The 21,550-nt window shown below is 24.0% G+C and overlaps 6 protein-coding genes across 6 annotated transcripts; 4 read left to right on the top strand and 2 right to left on the bottom strand. All coding sequences in view use genetic code 6, as the record gives it.

Annotated features, from left to right (window-relative positions):
- Positions 1-499: 499 nt before the first annotated feature.
- Positions 500-1,006, top strand: TTHERM_00046430 (tyrosine phosphatase; the record flags this gene model as incomplete). Its single annotated transcript, XM_001014638.1, has 1 exon — positions 500-1,006. The coding sequence occupies one exon, from the start codon at positions 500-502 to the stop codon at positions 1,004-1,006; it is 507 nt and encodes a 168-aa protein (XP_001014638.1).
- Positions 1,007-1,900: 894 nt separating this feature from the next.
- Positions 1,901-2,194, bottom strand: TTHERM_00046420 (hypothetical protein; the record flags this gene model as incomplete). Its single annotated transcript, XM_001014637.1, has 1 exon — positions 1,901-2,194. The coding sequence occupies one exon, from the start codon at positions 2,192-2,194 to the stop codon at positions 1,901-1,903; it is 294 nt and encodes a 97-aa protein (XP_001014637.1).
- An 842-nt stretch (positions 2,195-3,036) lies between these two features.
- Positions 3,037-4,701, bottom strand: TTHERM_00046410 (G-patch domain protein; the record flags this gene model as incomplete). Its single annotated transcript, XM_001014636.3, has 6 exons — positions 3,037-3,163; positions 3,218-3,288; positions 3,357-3,465; positions 3,522-3,672; positions 3,743-3,805; positions 3,897-4,701. The coding sequence occupies 6 exons, from the start codon at positions 4,699-4,701 to the stop codon at positions 3,037-3,039; spliced, it is 1,326 nt and encodes a 441-aa protein (XP_001014636.1).
- Positions 4,702-5,514: 813 nt separating this feature from the next.
- TTHERM_00046390 (PHD-finger protein) lies at positions 5,515-8,765 on the top strand (the record flags this gene model as incomplete). Its single annotated transcript, XM_001014634.3, has 10 exons — positions 5,515-5,867; positions 5,950-6,136; positions 6,188-6,340; positions 6,404-6,460; positions 6,513-6,881; positions 6,931-7,050; positions 7,100-8,182; positions 8,237-8,536; positions 8,590-8,648; positions 8,702-8,765. The coding sequence occupies exons 1-10, from the start codon at positions 5,569-5,571 to the stop codon at positions 8,763-8,765; spliced, it is 2,691 nt and encodes an 896-aa protein (XP_001014634.3). The 5' UTR covers positions 5,515-5,568.
- Positions 8,766-9,328: 563 nt separating this feature from the next.
- TTHERM_000046389 (PHD-finger protein) lies at positions 9,329-11,108 on the top strand (the record flags this gene model as incomplete). Its single annotated transcript, XM_012797372.1, has 4 exons — positions 9,329-9,637; positions 9,705-10,275; positions 10,739-10,823; positions 10,988-11,108. The coding sequence occupies 4 exons, from the start codon at positions 9,329-9,331 to the stop codon at positions 11,106-11,108; spliced, it is 1,086 nt and encodes a 361-aa protein (XP_012652826.1).
- A 1,723-nt stretch (positions 11,109-12,831) lies between these two features.
- TTHERM_00046389 (eukaryotic aspartyl protease family protein) lies at positions 12,832-21,027 on the top strand (the record flags this gene model as incomplete). Its single annotated transcript, XM_001471270.2, has 15 exons — positions 12,832-13,522; positions 13,638-13,732; positions 13,787-14,320; positions 14,377-14,783; positions 14,842-15,125; positions 15,206-15,582; positions 15,640-16,096; positions 16,152-16,491; positions 16,551-17,038; positions 17,091-17,448; positions 17,512-19,332; positions 19,480-19,784; positions 19,836-20,313; positions 20,372-20,800; positions 20,850-21,027. The coding sequence occupies 15 exons, from the start codon at positions 12,832-12,834 to the stop codon at positions 21,025-21,027; spliced, it is 7,242 nt and encodes a 2,413-aa protein (XP_001471320.2).
- Positions 21,028-21,550: the final 523 nt, after the last annotated feature.

The following is a 21,550-nucleotide window of genomic DNA, read 5'->3' as shown; positions in this document are numbered from 1 at the left end:
TGCTTTTATTTTAATAAAATTTTTGAAATTAAGCTAAACAATTTTACTTACATTTTAAAGTCATCAGTATCATCATCACAGAAGAATTATAATTATTTATGCTCATAACTTAACTTATATCATCACTAAGTTGATTCAAATATATGTTAGTAACTTAAAAAAGGTTACCATTTTCAAAATAAGCTAATTATCAATGTCATTTTAAATTTTTTCATTTATTTTCACATATTTATTTATAATGATTTTTTTATTTTAATTTTCATATTTATTTTATGAAATAATTTAACTAAGATAGATCAATAAAAACAATATTTAAATATACTCATTTTTTCATTTGGCTATTTTATATACATATGATTATTTGATCTCCTTTTAGAAAATAATTTGAATATTATATGATTTTATATATTTGAGTTTTACTGAAAATATATTATTCTCTACTTTTTAATAAAAAGTAAATTAACTACTTGATAAAAAATAAATAAGAAAACTTAAAAAAATGTACGGTGGTAAAGAATATGATTTTTTTGGAATTAAATAATGCGATGAAATTATTGCACCTAATGAATAAGGAGTAGGAGGTCTCTACTTAGGTTAGATAGGCCTAGTCTATACGGATAAAATTGAAAAAATGAAAATCGGAGCTGTCGTCTCTATTATTGGCTATACAGTTGCAATCGATTCATCAAAAAATGTAAAGCATTTATTTATTTAAGCAGAAGATGATGAAGATGAAGAGATAAAGCAGCACTTTTAAATGACTTATGATTTTATACATGAGAACTTAAAAAAGACAAATGTATTCGTTCACTGTCAGATGGGGATTTCTAGAAGTTCCTCTATTGTAATTGCTTACTTGATGAAAGAAAAAGGAATGGACTTCTTAGACACTTTAAATTTTGTAAGATCAAAAAGAAGTTGCGTAAGTCCAAATGAAGGTTTTGTTTCTCAACTTATAGAGTATTCATAAGATCTGTAAAACTAAAAAAATAAAAGTAATCAATGATTGATGTATTTATATAAATAATAGATTTATGTGATTTAAAGTTATTTTTAAAACGAATAAGGATAATTTATTTCTGATCAATTTGATATTTTTGAAAAGCTTACGAGTATATACATTTTTACTGATTTATATATAAACGCTTACGATTTTTAAACAACATATAAATATTATTTATGTAAATTATTATTAAACAAGAAAAAAAATGAATTTGAAGAAATATTAACTCTAATTCTTTTAAGACAATTTTATAATAATTTTACTTATTAGGTAAATTTATTGATATATTTTATTAATAATAAAGATTTTTAAAGCTTTTTTCAACAAAAAAAATTGTACAGTTTTTAAATAGTTTTATATTATTTAGGAGATATTTACTTTATAGACATATAATATTAATTAGCTAATTAGTGTTAGTTAGTTTTATGGATATTTATAAATTAATCTCAGCTAATAAATTATAAATAAAATAACTGAAAAATGGTGTCCTTATTTAATATTAAGTAATTAAATTATTTATTGTATATACATTCCTTTTATTATTTATTCTTTGCTTTTACCCTATAACTATCATTATATTTGTTTCTAATTTTATTTATTAGATTTTAATGCTTGCTTTTTTATTTATTAGTTTCTTCGAATTTAGCGAGAGTTATACTTTCTTATCTTAATTCTATTGAAATTTTAAAGGCTTCCAAAAAACATAAATTTTATAAATAAATAGAATGAATCAACGTGTAGATTAATATCACTATTTCTCTAAAATGCTAAATACTCTTTCATTTATAAATTCATGCTTTTTATTTTTATTTTTTAAATCAACTAGACATAGCAATAAGTTAAGTATTGAAAAATTAAGATTTAATGAAGGAGAGAGTGAGTAATTATAGCTATTTGTCAAAGATTTTAGTTGTTTATTGGCTCTGATTTGTTAAAACCGCTCAACTTATTATTATTATTATTGTTGCTATTATTTCCATTCTGATCATTCTATATTTCAAGATTTTCTCTTGAAGGGGCTAAAAATTTTTCAGATTTATTTTGATGCTAATGATCTCCATGCACTGAATGTGTTTTATAATGATCTATTGAACTTCTTCTAGCAGCAATTTTTAGAGAACCTTGCTTGGACATAGATCTTTATGATGGTGCTGATTCAACTTTTTTCTGTTTTGATTAAAAGCATCCCATAATAATATAGCTTTTTCAGTGTGAAACTTATTTTAGATTATATAAACTTTTTTTTAAGCTTTTTAGTATAAATTAGAAAATATTTCTGACAATGCTGCTGTTAATAGCTTGTTTTATTGATGAATGTTTAATATTTTTTTAAGTTCTTAATTCCTTGATAAATAAAATAAAAAACTAAATGTTTTTTGTAATTTTTTTATTATAATTTTTCTATTTATAAAATTGAATAATTCAATTACTGATTACTGAATTTATATATAGAGCCATCTAAAAACATTCTATCATATCTCTGCGACAAAAAAAATCTTGCATAATTTTACAATATTTAAAAGTGTTTTTGTAAGACATTTTATATTGAACTCTACCTATAAAAATGAAGATAAATTATTAAAAAAATGCAAATTTTGAAAAGAACATCGACTCAAATGAAATATAAAATATAAATAGTTGAAATTCAAGTAAAATAAATGCTATTTTTATAAAATCTTGTTTTTTCATCAGAATTTTAGAAAATTTAAGTAATTGCTTATTAATTAATTTTTGTCCTACTGAATTTATCTGATTGTATTTTTTTAGTATCTTTTTTTTGTAGGAATTATCTATCTATCATCTTTTTTTATTTCGTCTATTTTATCAGTCCATAAACTTTTTCATTTATCATTATATTTAATAACGATTTAAAAGTTTCATAAAGAGTATTTACTGGGAAATCATTGTAAGATCCAAATTAAAATTTTTTTAAGTGTTAAAACCAAATTTATTTATATAGATCGAATTATTTTGATTAATTGATAATTATTTTAATATATTAGAGTTTAATTAGTTTTAAATTTTGGTTAATATCAAGAGAGATTATAAGATAACTAATTCTTTTCGAACTCTTCTTCAGAGTAAAAATATCCAATAACTGATCTTCCGTTAAATATACGCCCATCCAAATTTGTGAAGGCATTCATAGCTTCTTCCACTCTATGTATAAATAAACAAAAAACTCAATTAAAGTATAATTAAGAATAAATTTACTGATTATATTTAATGAATATTCTAACAGCATCTTCACAATCTTCAGAAGACATAACGTATATTTTTAAATTCTATATTATTTAATTAATAAAAAATAACATCAAAAAAAGAAAAAATTTTAAATATTAATTTTATTTACCACAACCACTCCATATTAGAAACACTCTTCAGTAACTTCCTCTTCTAAATCTTCATCAATTTCCCACGGTGCAATCAAATTGATAATGCAAACAACCTTTGTTGGAATCCTTTATACATATTACTTTGCATTAAATTAGGTATTCAAATTTGCAAAAAGTATTACAAGTTTCTTTATTCAAAATATCTCTTCATAACTAATTCTTGTGGTAATATAGTAGATAAATCCATAGTACTTTATGTAATGATAGCTGAAGTGTCACTTATTTTCTGTGCAATTATAGGAGCCACAATACCTTGCTAGTTCTTACCCAAACCTATAAATAAATATTTATTTTTTAAGATTATAAGATGCATTTTATTTATTTAATTTATTTATTTATTTACCTTATCCTAATTTAAAACCTTGCTTTTCCATCATTTTATAAGCTTTTTATTCTGAAGTTTCATCTTTTATTTTAAAAAATATTTATAATTGTAATCTGCAGCTGTTAAATTTATTTATTTATTTTAAACATCGATTAATTATTATTTAAATTACAATCTCCTTTAGAGTAGAGATCTGCTGTATCCTTCTCTATTTCCATCTGGCTATTTTTCATTCCTAAACCAAAAGCAGGTCTAAAATCATCATCTTCATCTTCTTCTTCCATTTCATAATCATCATTGTATGATAATTTTTATATATTATTTTGAGGCTATACTATTACTTCTTCTTCAGTGCTGTTTCCTAAAGATTTTTTACTCTTAAACTTTTCTAAGTCTTGCTTTTATTTATTGATTTCTTTCTTTAATATTTCATAATCATTTGGACGAGCAGGGTCATATTCTTCTTTTTACTTCAATATTAAATTTTCATGACTTTATGGTGCTGTAGATTGTTTTTCTTATATTTATACTAATAAAGTAGCTGTGCTTGAAGAACTTGTAGAAGATGCTCCAGTTAATCCATTTTTTTGAAATAAATTTTTCAATTTATCAGTTAGAGCTTATTTTGGTGTAGAAGAAGCTGTAGCTGCATTTACTTCTTATTTTTTAGATGCTAACAATTGACTTATTTTATCTAATTTTGATTAATCTACTTTTTTTACTGCTTCTGCTGTTTAGTTGCTAGAATTATTTGCATCAGCGCCTTGTTTTTAATCTTTTTATTAAGAATCTATTTATTATGAACTATTATTTGGTAAACTGATTTATTAGATATCACTTAAACTATTTTTGCTTAAGTCAGCAAAAAAATTAGCCATGTGTCTTTCTATGCTAGCATTATCTGTTTAACGCTTTTCTTCATTAAAATCAGGTGCTGGTGGAGCCCTTTGAGATAAAGCAGATCTTTTTCTAGCCATACTAAATATATTTTTTAATAAATAGCAAAATTTGGAATGTCTTAATTCAAAACATAATATTTATTATTAGATATATATAAAAGTAATTAAGCAATATTTAGTAATTAAAATAACTAATTTGCATTTTGTCTATCAATTAAAATATATTTAAACTCTATAAAAAATATTTTATCAAATCACCTATGAAAATACGAGTAAATCAAATAATAATAGCATAGATAAGTAACTTTAAGATTATTAACACATTTTATTACATGAATTAAAATAAGGTTTCTTTCAAATATTATACTTTCATAATTTAAAATCAAATACTTTTTTGATAAAAACATTTTTAGTTAATAAAATGATTAAATCTAATAAGAATTACTTAAATTATAACCCTAAGGCTGAGAAATGAAATTTTAAAATATTTCATAAATTTAAATTAAAGACTCTATTTCAATTAATTAAATTTGTTAATTTAAAATAAAATACTCTCTCCTTAATTTAAAAAGTTTAATAAATTTATTAATTTCTAGTTCTTTTTTTTAATTTTTCAGAATAAAGAGAGAATAAAATTTAACTGAAAGTTAATTTTATTGATTGATTTATTTAATTCAAAAATATTTTTAATTTTATCAATTAACAATTGTAAATCCTTTAATAAAATTTAAGAAAATAAACATAATAATTAATACTTACTGATAAAAATTCATTTTATTTTATTTTTAATTTGAAATTATTTATTTACTTTGTTTTAGTTTGTAGCTGTTTTTTTTTTTTTCATTTAGGTAACTTTGTTATTATTATAATTGCAACCAGCAAATTAAACTAGCGTATCTAATAAATTTGTAATTAATTCAATTGATATTTGTAATTAAGTAAAAAATGAGCTAGAGTGAGATAGAGAGCCACAATAAATAATAAGAATAACTGTAAAAACATGATAATAATGACTTCATGCAAAATAATAATCGTTCATCATAAAATTAAGCTTAGGAATAACACTAAGTAGATAAAAATTAAAATAGAAATGGATCTGCAAATGCGCAAAATAATTATTCAAACTAACAAAATTTGTAATAAAACAAATATGTATCTAAATATTAAGAATTCGAAGAAAGAAGCGATTATGTTACTTTGTTTAATTTTGATGAAAATTCGAGAGTCTATCCTTTCTTAACATCGTAATATTTGAATTAAGCAATTTTATATATTGAAAAATTTTAAACAATTAAATCTATTCATATTATTTGCATATTATAAAAGCCCACGATCTAAAGAGGCATGCTTGAGATAAGGCGTTGAAGAGTATTAGCTTTTAAAGAAAACAAAGAAAGACTTTGAAAAAGAATAAATCCCTAATGAATTTAAGGATGATCCTGAGTTTTATATAAATCTTAAAGCTGAGAAGTACGAAAAGAGAAGATAAGAGAGAATACTACAAGTTTAATAGGTAAATATATAAATTACTTGTTAGTTAGTATAAACATTTATTTATAATAAGGAAAGGGATAATATAATTTAAGAATAAAAGAGAGATAGTTAGTTTTAGAGATAAAGCTTTTACAAATCTTAAGGTGGAGAAAGTTCTTAAACAAATTTAACTCCTACTTAGGAGTAAGAAAAGTTAAAGCTCTAAGTATTAAAAAAAAAGCAAGTAAATATAAGCAATTTTGATGATTTATAATAATTTTTAAAATACTATGATAATAATAAATAGGAATAATAAATAGAATTTTTGTTAGAAAATTAAAGGAAGCAATAGGAAATAATGGAAGTAATTTATTTATTTTAATGAGTTTCTTTTTTTAAAGTCTGTTTTTAAATAGAAATAAGAATAGAAAGAATTGAGAGTATTAGAAATGGAAAGAAGGAAGTAATTAGAGTTTGAAAGAAAGAGGTAAGAAGCTGAAGAAGCTGAAAGACATAGACTAAGTAAAAAGCAAGAAGCTGAAAAAATCTAGCAATTAAAGGCTGGAGAACTTTTAGATAGATATTAAGAAGCAGATTTAAAAATTAAAATTAAAAATGAATAACTGTAAAGGTAGAGAGAACAGGAGCAGATAAAACGAGAAGTAGAAAGAAAACACAAGATGGAATCTATATAGGCAAAAATATAATATTTAACAGCAGAAAAAAAAGAATAGATAGAGTAACGTAAGTAGGAAAGAGAGATAAAACTATCAAAAGTCGAGCAAGTAAAATAGATTAAAACTTATATAGTTATTTAATATTATTATTTATTAGTAAAAGCATGAGGAATTAGTAGAGAGAATGAAGAAAATGAGAGAAAAAGAAGAAGAGCACAGAATTAAATTAGAATAGTAAAAGGTTGAGGAAATTAGGCAGAAATAACTTGTGAAACAAGTAAAATTATAATATCATTTTAAGTAGTGTAATTTTTATATTTATTTAGAAATATGACGAAAAATTATATGAAACAGAATAAAAAAGACTTTATGATTAGCAAGTTTAAGAATAGCAATTGTAAAATAGAGTTATAGTTAGGATGGAAAAAGAAAGAATAATTAAGAAATAACTTTCATAGAATTTCAAGGAAGAGTAAGCTAATAAAAAGAAGTTACTTTAAAGATTTGAAGAAAAATAGCAATAACTTGAATATTAAAGAATGAAAAGACTTGAACAAATAATGGAAAGAAAAAAATCATAAGAGTAGCATTAATAAGAGGTTTTAGACAGAAATAGGAGAAGTGTTTAGTAGATTAATTTAGAGAATAAAACATTTTTATATGAGCTAGAGAGAAAAACAATAATCGTTAATGAAAACAGATAGTCAAATATTAACCAATTAAGAAAGAGGGTAGCATTAGAACTACTTAAGATTGAAGAAGCAAAAGAAAACTAAGAAAGAGTAGAGAAAATGAGAGCTTATTAAAAGCAAAAACTTTTGAATAAATTGCATGAAGATTAAATCAGAATAGAAATGTAATAAAAAGAAAAGGAAGAATAAAAAAGGAACAGAGAAAATTTCAAAAAGTAATTAAATGATGAAAAACAAAGATTAGTAAAACAATTTGCTTTAGAATTAGAGTCTTTGAAAAACTCTAAAAAGGAGTCCTTCATGTAAAGCCATTCTTAAACTGTAAAAAACTTGAATTCATCTCATTACGAAAACAGTTAAACTTCTTCTCAATTTATTCAACATAAAAAAAACAAATACAATACTCATTCTCATTCTCAAGAAAATATTCATTAAAACAACTAACAAATTGAAAGCAAATCAAAGCACCACAAAAAAAATCAAGGAAGTGTATCTAAAAGTAATTAGTAGCATTAATATTTAGAAGTCCAGAATACTACATAAAATGAATGCTAGATTTAAGAAGATAAAAAATAAAATGAATAAGAAGGACAGAACAATGGGGAAACACAATAAGTACAATAAGGAAATTTAGAAAATTTATCTTAAATAAAACCTCACAAAACTAACAATAATTAATAGCATACTTAAGAGCTTAATAAGTCTTTATAATCAAATGTATCATACTCTAATTTATTTAATAGTTATTAATCAATACTTTTTTATAAATAGATATCTCCTTCACCTTAAAGACTATAATACTTGAATGCCTCATTTTCTAATCCAAAAGTCAAAGCTTATGGAAGAGATATTACAAAAGAAAAGTTAAAGCTGTTAATTGAATATGAAAAATAAAATAGTATAGAATATAGTAAAACAAAGAAAGCTGGTAAAAAGAAAAATATCAAAGTAGAACTTAGTTCTACTTTTTCTGTCCTAAGACAAAATCAAATTGATGAGATAAACGAAAATCTTAATTTTTGGAGTTAGGCTACTGAAAATATTTTGAAAGACTTTCTTAATCAGCAAAAAGTATTTTTTTTTAACTTAATTTAAAAATCATTAAACTAAATTTAATTAAATAGGATCATTAAAATAATAGTGAGGTTGCTTAACTTAGTGAAAAGCTTATCAATTTATATTAGTATAGTTATTAGTAAATTAACATTATTTTAAATACTTTTTTCAAAATATTAGGAGCTAAATAAGTGCAGATAAGTAACAAAGAAAATAAATAAATTATTTAGGGCTTTTTAAATGAAATAAAAGAAGATAATTACCCTAATATAAATATTTTTTACATTCTATTTGTTTAAATTCACTTTTAAATTTTTCTATTTTTAAAAAATTTAATTAATTAAATTTAAAAATTTTAGCTTAATTATAATTTTTTTTATTTGAAATTAAAATAATAATTATTTTAAAATTTTGCTTTATGAATTAGTTAGATAATTATAAAAATAGTTTTAATATTTAATGATATTGCAAATATAATTTTTTATTTTAAAATTATTTTATGTGTTTAAAAATTTCCAAATGATTTTATCCAAATTAAAAAACAAAAAAAATTAATTTAAAATTTGTTTGTTACTTTGTTAATTTAATATTTTGATATCAGAAATTTTAATAAAGTAAGAGTCTATCTTTTGTAAAAGAACCAAAACTAAAGTATTTGATGATCTATTAAGATAAAATAGATTAATAAGTAAAATTCATTTTTTGATAATTTTGAAAAATAAGGTTATTAGAATCTCAACAAAGGTTGTTTGAATTATTGAATTTAGGAGGGATTTCTTTTTAAAATATTTAATATTCAAATTAATAATGAATCTAATTAAGAATAGAGGATCATTGTAAAATGAGAGACATTTAATTTAATAATATCTCTTTACCAAATTTTTTCGAAACAGAAGTGGATTAAATGAGGAAAATTTTGTTTCTTAAAAGAAAGTAATTTAATAGAGTTATAACAATAAATAAAATTAAGAAGTCCTTAGAGAAAGAGATTATTAGCTAGCTAGCTATCTAAATTATTAAAATAAAGCACTCGGGGAGAAAAAACAAAATTTCTTTCAAATTAATATTCACAGCATCATCTAAATATAAGAAATTGCAGGTGTCGAATCAAACAAGGTATTCACTTTTGTTATCAATCTGAGTTACTAATAAATATATTCATTTTATAAATACTCAACAAAAGGCCTACACAGCACAATAAAATTAGCTTAAAGCAAAGAGGAAACTACTAAACAAGTACAAAAAATAATAATATAAATAAGTTTTAAACATGTCTTAGCTTGAAGAATACTTAGAAAAAATAAATCATTTACCTATTGATGTCAACAGATAATTGCGCTTAATAAAGGAATTAGACATCAGAATATAAGAAGGGTCAAGAAAATTGTAGGAATTACAAGAAGAATACCTCGCATAGTTGAGATAGGCGAAGGATAAAAAATAGGAATCTAAAAATTTAAAAGAAAAAAGAAGAAATATTGAACGATTGTAGAGAGAAGTTCTAGGTCAATCGAAAGAAAAAGTAGGAATTGCAGAATAGATGTACTCATCAGTAGATTAGTCTATAATTGAATTAGAAAAAGATTTGAAAAAGTTAGATGAATAATTAAGATAAAACTAAGTTGCGCAAGAGTAATATATGGCTAGAGAAAAGAATGTATAATAAGAAACGACTATAAAGAAGAAGCCTAATAAAAAAGAAACTAAACATTTGGATAAAACAAATAAACGCACAGAGAGACAGACATATTAAAGTAGAGATTAATATAAATAAATTCCCTTTTTCACTAAATTTTGTTTCAGAGTCCCCTATCCTATTAAGAATAGCAAACACTTAGTTAGTTATACCAAGCAATAAAATTTTTTTTTACTAATCACCTATGATAATTTGCATGCAAAAAAAAAAAAAACACAAAATTTCAGTCAAATAATAAAAGGAAAATTATTAAATGATAAAATGCAAATTTTGACAACAAATTAAATTTCTTGTCATTCATTAATACATATTCTTTGCAAAGAAAAAATCATCTCTATTAGATAGAAAGATTATAGGCGATTAAAATCAACATTTTTCAATTTAAAAATATTAAAATTAAGTAAAGATATTCAATAAATTTAGATATAAAGTCTATTTTTATTTTCATTCAAACCCTGAAACATTTAAAATAAAGTATTTATGAAAATATCATATTTTAATTACCATATTTAAAATAATAGATGTAGAAGCTTAGTATAATGATGCTGGATTTGATTAGAATGAACCTAAATATTGCTATTGTGATAAACCTTATTACGGAAATATGTAATTATTTACATTTATAATGATTTGAATAAATAAAAATTTACTTATTCATTTTAAATATTCTATATTGACAGAATATTTAAAATTTCCCCTTTTTCTTCAAAATTATTTGCTGTTTCTCATAAAAATAGCTTTCTAAACATTTTATTTATTAAATAACAAAGGATTTATTGTGAGTCAGAATATTGTGAAAGAGAATGGTTCCATTATGAATGTGTAGGTATTACAGAAGCTCCTGAAGGTAGTTGGTTTTGCAAAGACTGCCTTAAGAAATAAAAGAAATGAAGCAATTAAAGCTGATTAATAATTAAATAATTTTAAAATAAAATAATACAATAAATAAATAAATTAAAAATAGCCTTAACTCATTTATTTATTTTTAAATAATTTGAATACAAAAAACTTAGCAAATAGAAACCAAGCAAGTGTAATTTTTCTTAAACTCAAAAAATAAATTATATCTATATTAATAATGACTGATAGACAGCTGATAGCTAGCTAGGCAGCTAAACTAATTCTTATAAAATTTATAATTTGTAAAAACAAATACAATCCTATCAATTAAATAATTTAAATAAATAAATAAATATTTTTGCTGAAAAGCCAAAAGTTTCTTTAAATAAAGTAATAGTATTTAATGCTTTTTATATATATACGAATAAATGTTTTGTACTTAATTATGAATTAGTTTTAAAAATAATATTTTTCAATTTCTTATTTTGAATTTAGATATATCATTTTGTTTCTTCTTTTAATTTATTGTATAAATTTTTGGAAGTATAATACCTAACTAAGATATTTTAGAATATTTTATTTTATATCATGTTTTTAATTAGTAATAAAATAAAAATTAATTGATAAAAAGCAAATTTTTGAGTAAACTAATTTATAAGTATCCATATTTTAAAAAAATAAAGCATTTAATTATATTTTCTTTAAATTTGATAAAGCATTTCATAAAATTTTTTTATCAAACATCCATCAACTTAAAAATTGTAATAGAAAAATTAAATATTTTTTATTTTATTTACTTTTCAAAATTATATTTTATTATCATTAATCGAAATTTAAATTTTTTATTTTAATCAATATTATTAATATTTATCTGTTTTTTTAAAAAAATTTTGTTTTATCTAATTTAAATACAGTTTTGTGATACTATTTTTTTAAAACTCTAAATTATAAAAATTGTAAAAATATGTTTTAACTAATAAAAAAAATTAAAAAATTTTAAGGTTTGAAAAATGATAGCTAAATTAAGTTTTAGTAACATTTGTAATTTTAAAAATAGAATTTAAATTTAAAATATAAGTTTATAAATTTTTTGAAAATATTCAATTTTATTTAATTTTTTGATTGATATATTTTATTTACTTTGCTAAAAATATCAGAATACTTAGAGATTTATTATAAAAATAAAATCTATAAATCAAATTATTGCTTGTTAATACTGAAATATGTAAATTAAAAATAGGATTTATTCAATGAATATGGATATAAAAAAACCAAAAGTAAAAGATGGTTAAACACTAATGATTGGTATTCAAATACCAATTCTTATTGATAATATTTCTAATACGATTTATAATAAAACTAGAGGTTATTATTGAAAGTATATCTTTTTTGATGAGCACTGTTACCTTCTGTAATTATTATTTTTTTAAATTTGCTATGAAATTCAATTAAAAATTTTTGTTAATTTTCTTCATATGAAATTTATAAACAAATTATCAACCAAAAACAAAAATATTATTAATATCCTTAACTATTTTTTTGTTTGATTATACAAAATAAATAAGCATTTTACATATCTAATTTTCACAAAATAAAAAAAAAAGAAAGAACAATAAGACCCTCATCTAATTTAAAGAGTTCGTTCCTACTTTAATTAGCCAATTATATTAATAAATAAGAACAGCTATAATCTCAATATACTGTTTAATTATTTGCTAGATACTTTGATTTAGCTGTCAAATAAAATCTCATAATTTGATATCAATACAGCAAAATGAAAAAATATATCTTGATTTCAATACATCTATTAATACTTCAAATAGTATCCTCGCTCTGCGGTACCATTTAAGGATGGGATTTGGAAAAAATACAAGGATATGATGGATCCACACAAGGATATAAACTATATATCAACTTGGATTCTGGATTAGGACCTAGTGATTTTATTTAAGTAGTATTTCCTCGTAATTTGGGAATTAATGTGAAGGCTAGTCTCTACCTTTATCAAAATAATATGTTAATAGCTAATTAACGAAGCTTAGCATACTGGCTTGTGGAACCTGCTCCCTTTTAGAGTTCTTTTAGGTACTTCTTTTAAATTGGTTATCAGTTACAGCCATAAACTTGGTATACTTTAATTTTAAGTTCAATAACTAAGCCTCCTACTTAGATACTCTTCTAAGACCCTATAATGATATAAACTGTTTCAGATCCTTGCATTCAAGGCGGAAGTTGTAGTCCTATAATTTATGACATGAATCACTCTTTTGCACTTCTTTATGATACTCTACCATAAAGCCTACCAAGTCCTAACATTCAAGTCTCATTTTAAGCCATAAACAATTACAATTTACTTCCTGGCTCAAGCTATTACACTTTTATCGATATAACTCCTACTGTATCAGATCCTTTAGGCGCTACCTATACCATTTCAATTTAACAAAGTACAGCAAATTTAGGGTTAGGTATCAGATATAAAAATTATTTAAAATTAAGGAATATTTTACAAAATTTATAAAAAGAAAATATGCTGCTGTAATTGAAAAGAAATTATATTTTATTTTTAAATAAAAATTTTAGGAATCAGCTAAGATTTTAGATTTAAGGGTGCATGTTATTCTGATGTTGTTAACTGTAACTCAAATAGTCTACCAGGTTGTGTTACTATTACTTAAGTAAATTTTTGTAGCTTAAAAATTATTATTAAACTTCTTAAAATTTAAACAAAGGTACAGAATTCTACTTGCATAATGGATTAATTATTTGGTAGTTTGACTTTTAATATTAATCAAGCTTTAGTTTAGGGTTAGATTTTCCGTATTAAAGTAGAAATTGAAAATCCTATTTACCAGTCTTAGCGTGACATAAATATATATGCAGTAGGAAAGACTTCTTAGGCTACTATTGAAAAAGGGGTTTTTTAAAATGCACTTAAAACACAGTTAATCAACATTTCTCATGCTAAATACACTTACCTGTGGGGAATTCCAGATAATTAACCCCTTTTATCTGGAGACATACCATACACCCTTTTCAGAAGTGGGCCTAATTTATTCACAATGAACAGTGTAAAAATTTCATTTACTGTTGATTAAACTATACCTATGGGCTAAGAGTTTATTGTTACTGTTTGCTTCGGACAAGCAAGTGATATTCTGACAAATTCTATTGTTACGAATCTTCCTCGTTTAGATTTAAACCTAAATCCTACTTGCTACACCTAAATAAACCCTGCTATTAATTCATGTGTTATCTGTGAACAAGTAAATTTCAAATTAAATTTTTGTTGTTGAGTAACTAATTTTAAATATAAAAAAAGGTTGGAGCTCTTGCTTATTAAAATTATAACTATTTTGTTGCAGCTAAAGTTTATTATTCAAGCAGCACTCCCCTATAAATTTCTAATTTCGGTGCTGTTTCAATAATATTAAAGAACTAATAATCTGCTGCTTTATATAACCCTTTTTTAGGTGACATTATTCAACTTTAAGCAAATACTGAATATTTAGATTTAAATGGATTTCATTCTAATCAGTTTGGTATTGGATATACTTAAATTGTTTCAGTACCTGATAATTAATCACTTTCTGGAACAGCTGATGGAATAGGATAATTCCTATCTTCAAGTAAAAAAAATACTGTTGGTATAATCCCATAGTCTAATCAAAGTTAATAACTACTGTTTTTATTACAAGTACCTTAAAATAGTTATGTTGGTTTAACACAGTAACTTTTTAATATTTTTAATCTAAACTTGGTTAATATTATAAAATTTTTATTAAAGAAATCCAGGAAATAGTGTCTACAATTTTAGAATGTCAGTAATGTTTAATCCAAATGTTTTATCTTATTAGCAAGGATTCGATTAATTTGGAATCGATTTTGCAGCATTTTAATTAGGATCTGGCTCTGTCCCAAATTAATGGAATGTTAACTAAGTAACATGTTATGCAGCAAATGCTTGTACTTGGTACAATTAAAATGGGTAAAATAAACCAAACAATAACTTACAATATAGTCCTTCTACCACATCAGCAGTATATAATATATAAAGATTTGATTGCATATGTAAATTTATTCTTAATATTAAATAATATAAAGAGTCTGTTGTATTTTATTATTCATTCAATGATTTTTATAAATAATAGCAAGTAATTTTGGTGATTGTAACAACTGGTAGGGATATAAAACAACAGCTTCAGGATTTTCAGGAGTTTTTTCAATGAGAAGAGTTCAGTTCAAGTCTGGATTTTAATCTTAAATATAGCCAGATGACCAGTTACTTGATTTTGTAATTGCATTCTAAAGAGGTTTAATCACTGGAAGCAACCAAGTTTAATATTCACTTGTTTCTGCATAATTGATCAATGCATATACCATCTCATATAACTAATTGCAAAATGCTAAGATCAGCTTTGTTAACTTTAGTGATAAAACCCTCAATCCTGGTCATAAAATACCTACTTTTTTAAGGATTGGAGGTAGTATAATGCCTTCTGAAAACTTGTAAGCTACAGCAATAGCAGTAAATTATGAATGATTTCTTAAAACATACAAAATTAAAATAAAATTTAAAATATAGATTTTCTTTGACTAATCAATTGAAGTTAATTGGTTTTATGACGAGTAAGGTACATTAGGTAGATAAACTAACAAAGAAATAGGATGTTCAGCAGGTACCTGTTATTTATATGATACCAAAGTAGTTAACGGTTATGAAACATGGATGAACAACATGATGGTTTTAGCTACTGATCTCATGAACATTGAAAATGAATTCAATTTGCTTATTCCAGTTTAAAATGTTATGGGTGGATCTTCAGTGTCTTTCCCAACCAGGTTAAATATTGCTTTTTGTAACTTTAACAGAACTTCATTAGGGGTGAGAAATTAACTAAATGTATTATCAGTATACAGAGTTTATGGAGCAACTGTAAATGGAATAATTACTCAAGCTATTACTCCTATAAACGGACTGAACCAAAATTTATTCCCTAACACTTTGAGCTTTAGCTCTTTAACATGGTAAGCTGATACAGGTAAAAGATTTAGTTTAAAATATAATTTTATTAAACTTAATATTTTTTAATTTAGGTTATTTGGCTAAATATACTCTTTAAACTTTAAATATTTAACCCATTGGAAGTACTAATACTCTTTTTGCAGCAGATACTTCAACAACTTTTCCAACAGGCACATTTAATCCTACATACAAAGGTGCTGGAGTTACATTATGTAGTCTGTACTTTAATGTTTTCGGTCCTAGTTAGCTTTAATTTGCTTCACCCCCTTATGGTGTTGTTGGTAGCTGTACAAATTTTAGTTATACATTTAATGATAATTCAAATGGAGGTCTTTATGCTGATTTTGATGGAAAAACAATTTATTGCTCATTTTGTCCTATCGATTAGCCATATCCTAATCTCAATACAGCGTAATAAAATTAATATTAATTTCAGGATATTAACTAAATTTATATATCTATTTTAATAGGTAAGGAAATATTGTATGGAATAATCCGTATTTCAATTAATATTTTACTGCAAACTTGAATATATAAAGTATTTTTACTTATGCCTTTTCATCTAGTGTTGGTAAAATATTTTCTATGTATTCTGATAGCCAGTAAGTAAGCTCTTTGAATTATAATACTTGCATAATTAACAACATCATGAATCCAATTTATCCTAACTCTTTAGGAAAGTAAGTAGTATAGTTATCGTATCAAATAAAAGCATAGCTTCAGCTTGATAGTTAGGCATTAATAGGCTTTGGCTTTGTATAGATAGTTTTTACTTTTAGTTAATCAATATCATAAATCTCTTTTATTGCAAATACTTGCACATTATTAACTCAATCTTCAACATAGCTAACTTGCTCCTTTTCAACAACTCCAAATGCTATAACCTTTGTTATTTAGCCTTTATCTACTTATTTGTTTTAAGTTTTAGAGACTGTTACTTTCTAAATTTATGCTAAAAGTATTAACTTTTTTAAAAGTGTTTATTTTATTTATTTTCAATTTTAAAAAAGCAAATGGATTAACTACTGGTATACCAAACTTAACTTATTAAATTTCTGTAAATTTACCTACCTTAAAAGGGGGAAATGTTAGAATATTTGGTCTTGATACTAACGCAGCTTCAAACACATATGTTTTATTTGCTTAGTGCACAGGAGGAAGCTTTTCCTTTTCAACAATGTCTTACAGTAATTATATGAGTGTTGGAAGTTTATAATTTGATATATTTAATGTTGGAGCTAGATCTCCTTTTAACTTTACTTTTATTCCTCAACAAAGAGAGAGATTCTATTCTTCATCTTATTTTTCAATTGATTTTGGTTTCTTAAGAGCAGGAAATGCTAATTTGGTTGGTGATAATAAATTTAGGTAACGACATTATTATTAAAGTTTTTTATATCAAAGCTAATAATCAAAAATATATTTAAAAAGGTGTGTTGTATATGAAGCACCTAGCACATTAACTTAAACAGGTACTAGCACTTATGGAAGTTATTCTATTAGTTGGAGATGGTAGCATATTGAGTATAATGCAGCTCTAAAAGATGTAAGAATATATCCTAAGGCAGATATTATGCAGCCAAGTAATTATAACTTCTTACTTTAATGTTATGGAGGTATAGTGCCAGCTCCAGGTGCAGTTGAAGCATCAGAAGTTTTATAGGCTTCTTGGATCGATGGTACTGAAACTCTTTAAAAAACAGCTTCCCCATATCCATACCCTTCATAAAATGTTATAAGTACTACAAATATTTAGAGTTCAATAGTACAATTGTAAAGAAAATACTGGGTGAGCAATGGCAACGAAGCAATATACTCCTTTTAGCTATAGACTAACAATTTTAACCTTGATTACTTCTCTCGTATTTATATAGAATTTCCTTACTTCATTCCACCAGGAATAAATAGGGAAAATAATCCTGAATGTTATATTAGACTAAATTCTGTGGCATCAAATTCATTTCCTGCATTTTCAGATTATTCTTTGGCATACTGTGAAGTAACAGGAGAGAGGAGAATCTCAGTCTGGTCAAATAAATAAATTACACTTGGAACAGTATTTTATTTAGATATATACGGAGTTTTGTAACCAACTTTTTATCGTTTTAACACAATTAATCCTCAAATTTGGATAGGATTTGACAATGATTCATTATTTTCTAATGGAATATAAGAATTTAATTTCATAGCTGATTAAAAAACACCCAGTCCAGCCCTTACCCCATCTTATCCTTTACAGCCCTTCACTGTCACAAGTGTATAAGTAAGCAACACGATTATTCGTTCGACTTTTACATTGACTGTGACATTCATTTAAGATCCCTCTTAACTTCAGCCTGGATATTTATTGTATCTCTTGCTGACTTAAAGTTTATCAGACATGAATAAATTAGGTTAAATTAATGCATGCACATTATTTAATCAAGGAGATATGAATACAAATTTAGCTTAAGAATGCGATTTTTTGAGTTCAAGATTAATTATCATCAAAAGAAATAATTAAACTCCAAGCTCAGCTTCCACTTCTAATAGCTTTGTTTTAGCAATTTAAAACCTCCCAACCCCAAATTATGTTCCTCTTTTGGTAAAGAATAAAATCCGCTTCTTACTTTACAATTCATATGGATTATCTAACTTATTTGATCAATATGTTGATTACATGGGGTTGAACTATTAAGCTGGAGTTGTCTCTTTTAATTCAGATCCAAATAGACAAAATCTTGGCTGGTACATATACAACATAGTAAAAAGTATCGATCCAGCTAATTCAAACAATAACATAGTGGCTTAAAATTTAGAATCGAATGGAGTTGTTTATGTTTACATCGGATATTACAAAAAGCTAATTTAATTACAGCCAGATTAAAATGTATTTTAGCTTAACATGAATATAACGTTATTAGGAAATCTTTCAAAGTTTTCTTTTAAACCTAATACATTTAATGTTTTTAGTGGTAATAACATGATGCAGTTTAGTATGGCTGCACTTTAAACAACCCCAACAGGTATTGAAATTTTAAACGCAAATAAAATTGGTGATCCTCAAAACATTTACACTCCTATACCTGCACTTAAAGTAATAATAAGTGGCTAGTTATGCCAAATAAATTCAAGATTTTCGACTTATAACATACCCATAGGAGGATTCTCACTTCCAATAGAGCTTGATTTCTTTAATTGTATGCCTGTTAATGACATTACATATACTCCAATTTTTAATAACTTGAGTTCTAATAATCTTAATATTGCCAGGTAAATCTTTTTTGAATATGCTTTTTTAAACTTTTTGTCTTTTATGTTTAAAGTAGAAGAAATAGATTTTTTTTTAATCTAAAGAAATTTATTTTTTATAAAAATGAAATTATCAATTAATTAACTTTTGAATTTGAATAAATTTAGTTAATATTTAGTGAATACTATTAATGGTGCCAAATTAGATCCTAGAATGTTTTTCGTTATTTAGGAGATATCAAAGGACAGAAGCAAGATTGGTAATGCTATTACCTTAGATTTTAAAATTGGAGGAACAAATGGTCAATCTTTTTAAGCACCTGCTGATATTACACTAGTTTTAGTTGATCCTAATTAAAGTTCTTATAGCCTATCTCCTGTAGCTTCTTAGATATCTAGTGTATAAATTGGATAAAATAATGTAACATTTAGTATGTAATGTAGTTAGCCATCTATTATCTTTTGGGTTGTTGGTAAAAAACAATTATTATTATATATAAAGATTAAAACTAATAATTTAATAGGTTTAAATCCTTCTTTGTCTAATATTGATGATAATGTGATGAAAAGTTAAGTGACTGGAGCTAATGGTCTAATTACTAATATTACTGATCCAAATGACCCAAACCTTAAAATGTTTGGTACAGAAATTGCTTACTCAGCTACACCTTTAACTAAAGTTTTCAATGGTTTAAGGCCAAATGGAAATTATGACTTTAAATACTTTTGCTTAAATTAAATGAACTAATAAAGCATAATATAGACTACAAGCTGGAAAATACCCGATAACGGATCATTTTTGATGAAACTTACTTTTTCCTTTTCTTAGTATATAACTTTTAACTAGTAGAAAAACATAGCATGTGCACTGGCATAATATTTCTAAATACCACAAGCAAGGGTTATTACAGACTTTTATACTACCTGTAGCAGTTATCCTAATTATAAAAATTTAAATGCTAATAATTTTATAGTTAGGTCAAAATAAAATGGAAAATATTTGTAATAAATTAATTATAAATTTAATTAAAAAAATTTAATATATCAAATTAAAAAATAGGTATAGTTTTTACATATAGCCTAACTATTTAGCAACTACGGATTTGACAAACTTGGTAGTGAGAGAATAAGTAAATGCAAATAATTTCATTATGTCCTTCCTTAATACAGTATCAAACTCATCTAGCTTACCAAGTCTATCTGATGTATCAACATAAGATGTAGTTTCAGTAAATACTCCTGAGATAGCATAAACTGGATAAATATTAACTTAGCAAACAGTTACATTTGTTTATTTTACACTACGTGCTGTAGATGGATATATAATTGTAGGATTAGAGTAGGGATTACAAAATAATATCCCTTCTGCAACTCAAATTAAGTAAGGCTTAAACTCTTAAAACGCTACACTTTTTACTTTTGAGATGAGATATAGTTAGAGAGAGGTTCAATAAGAATTTAAATTTATTTAACTTCAACCAGGAACAACGTAAAATTTTTTTACTTTTTTATTTTCTTATAAAAGCATTTAAAAAAAGATACACTGCTTATTTCTATGGATCTAATGATGATCCAAGTCCAAACGCAGTCACTACTTAGCCTATTGTTCTAAATTTTAAGACTCTTGGTGATTCTTATAGTGTAGTAACTGTTAGTTCTAAAATACTGTGTTTCACATATATTTTGATATCATTACTATTACTGATAATTATTTGAAAAAATAAGAATATGAAATAATTTAATTTGACTTAACTAACTATATTATTATATTGATTTATATATATATATAACTTACAGCATTCTTTATTAATAAATAAATTAATTAAAAAATATTTTTATTTTTTATTTTATCATTAAAAATTTGGCTCCTCAAAACCTATTAAAAGCAAAAGCCACTAGTGAATAATTTTAAAAATATTTGGTATTTTTGTAATATATGAGATTAGGTACAATAAATAATAAATAAATTTTTAAAATTATTTAAAAATATTATATAATCTATACTATCTATCAGAATCTATTTTAAATAATCACATTCTTAATTTTTTAAAATAAATGAATTTATTTAAATGGTGAAAGTTTTATGTAAATAAACAAAATAATCAAAATATTACATCGTATCTATTGTAATTTGATAATTTCATAATATTCAGTTTAAATTATTACCATTTTTTTGATGAATTTTCCCAAGGCATCTTTAATTTCAGCCAGAAAATATATGTACTGAGAGTGACTAACT

This window comes from Tetrahymena thermophila (assembly GCF_000189635.1).
Source record: "Tetrahymena thermophila SB210 genomic scaffold scf_8254659, whole genome shotgun sequence".
Classification (NCBI taxonomy): domain Eukaryota; phylum Ciliophora; class Oligohymenophorea; order Hymenostomatida; family Tetrahymenidae; genus Tetrahymena; species Tetrahymena thermophila.
This window is presented reverse-complemented; position numbering and strand designations above follow the sequence as displayed.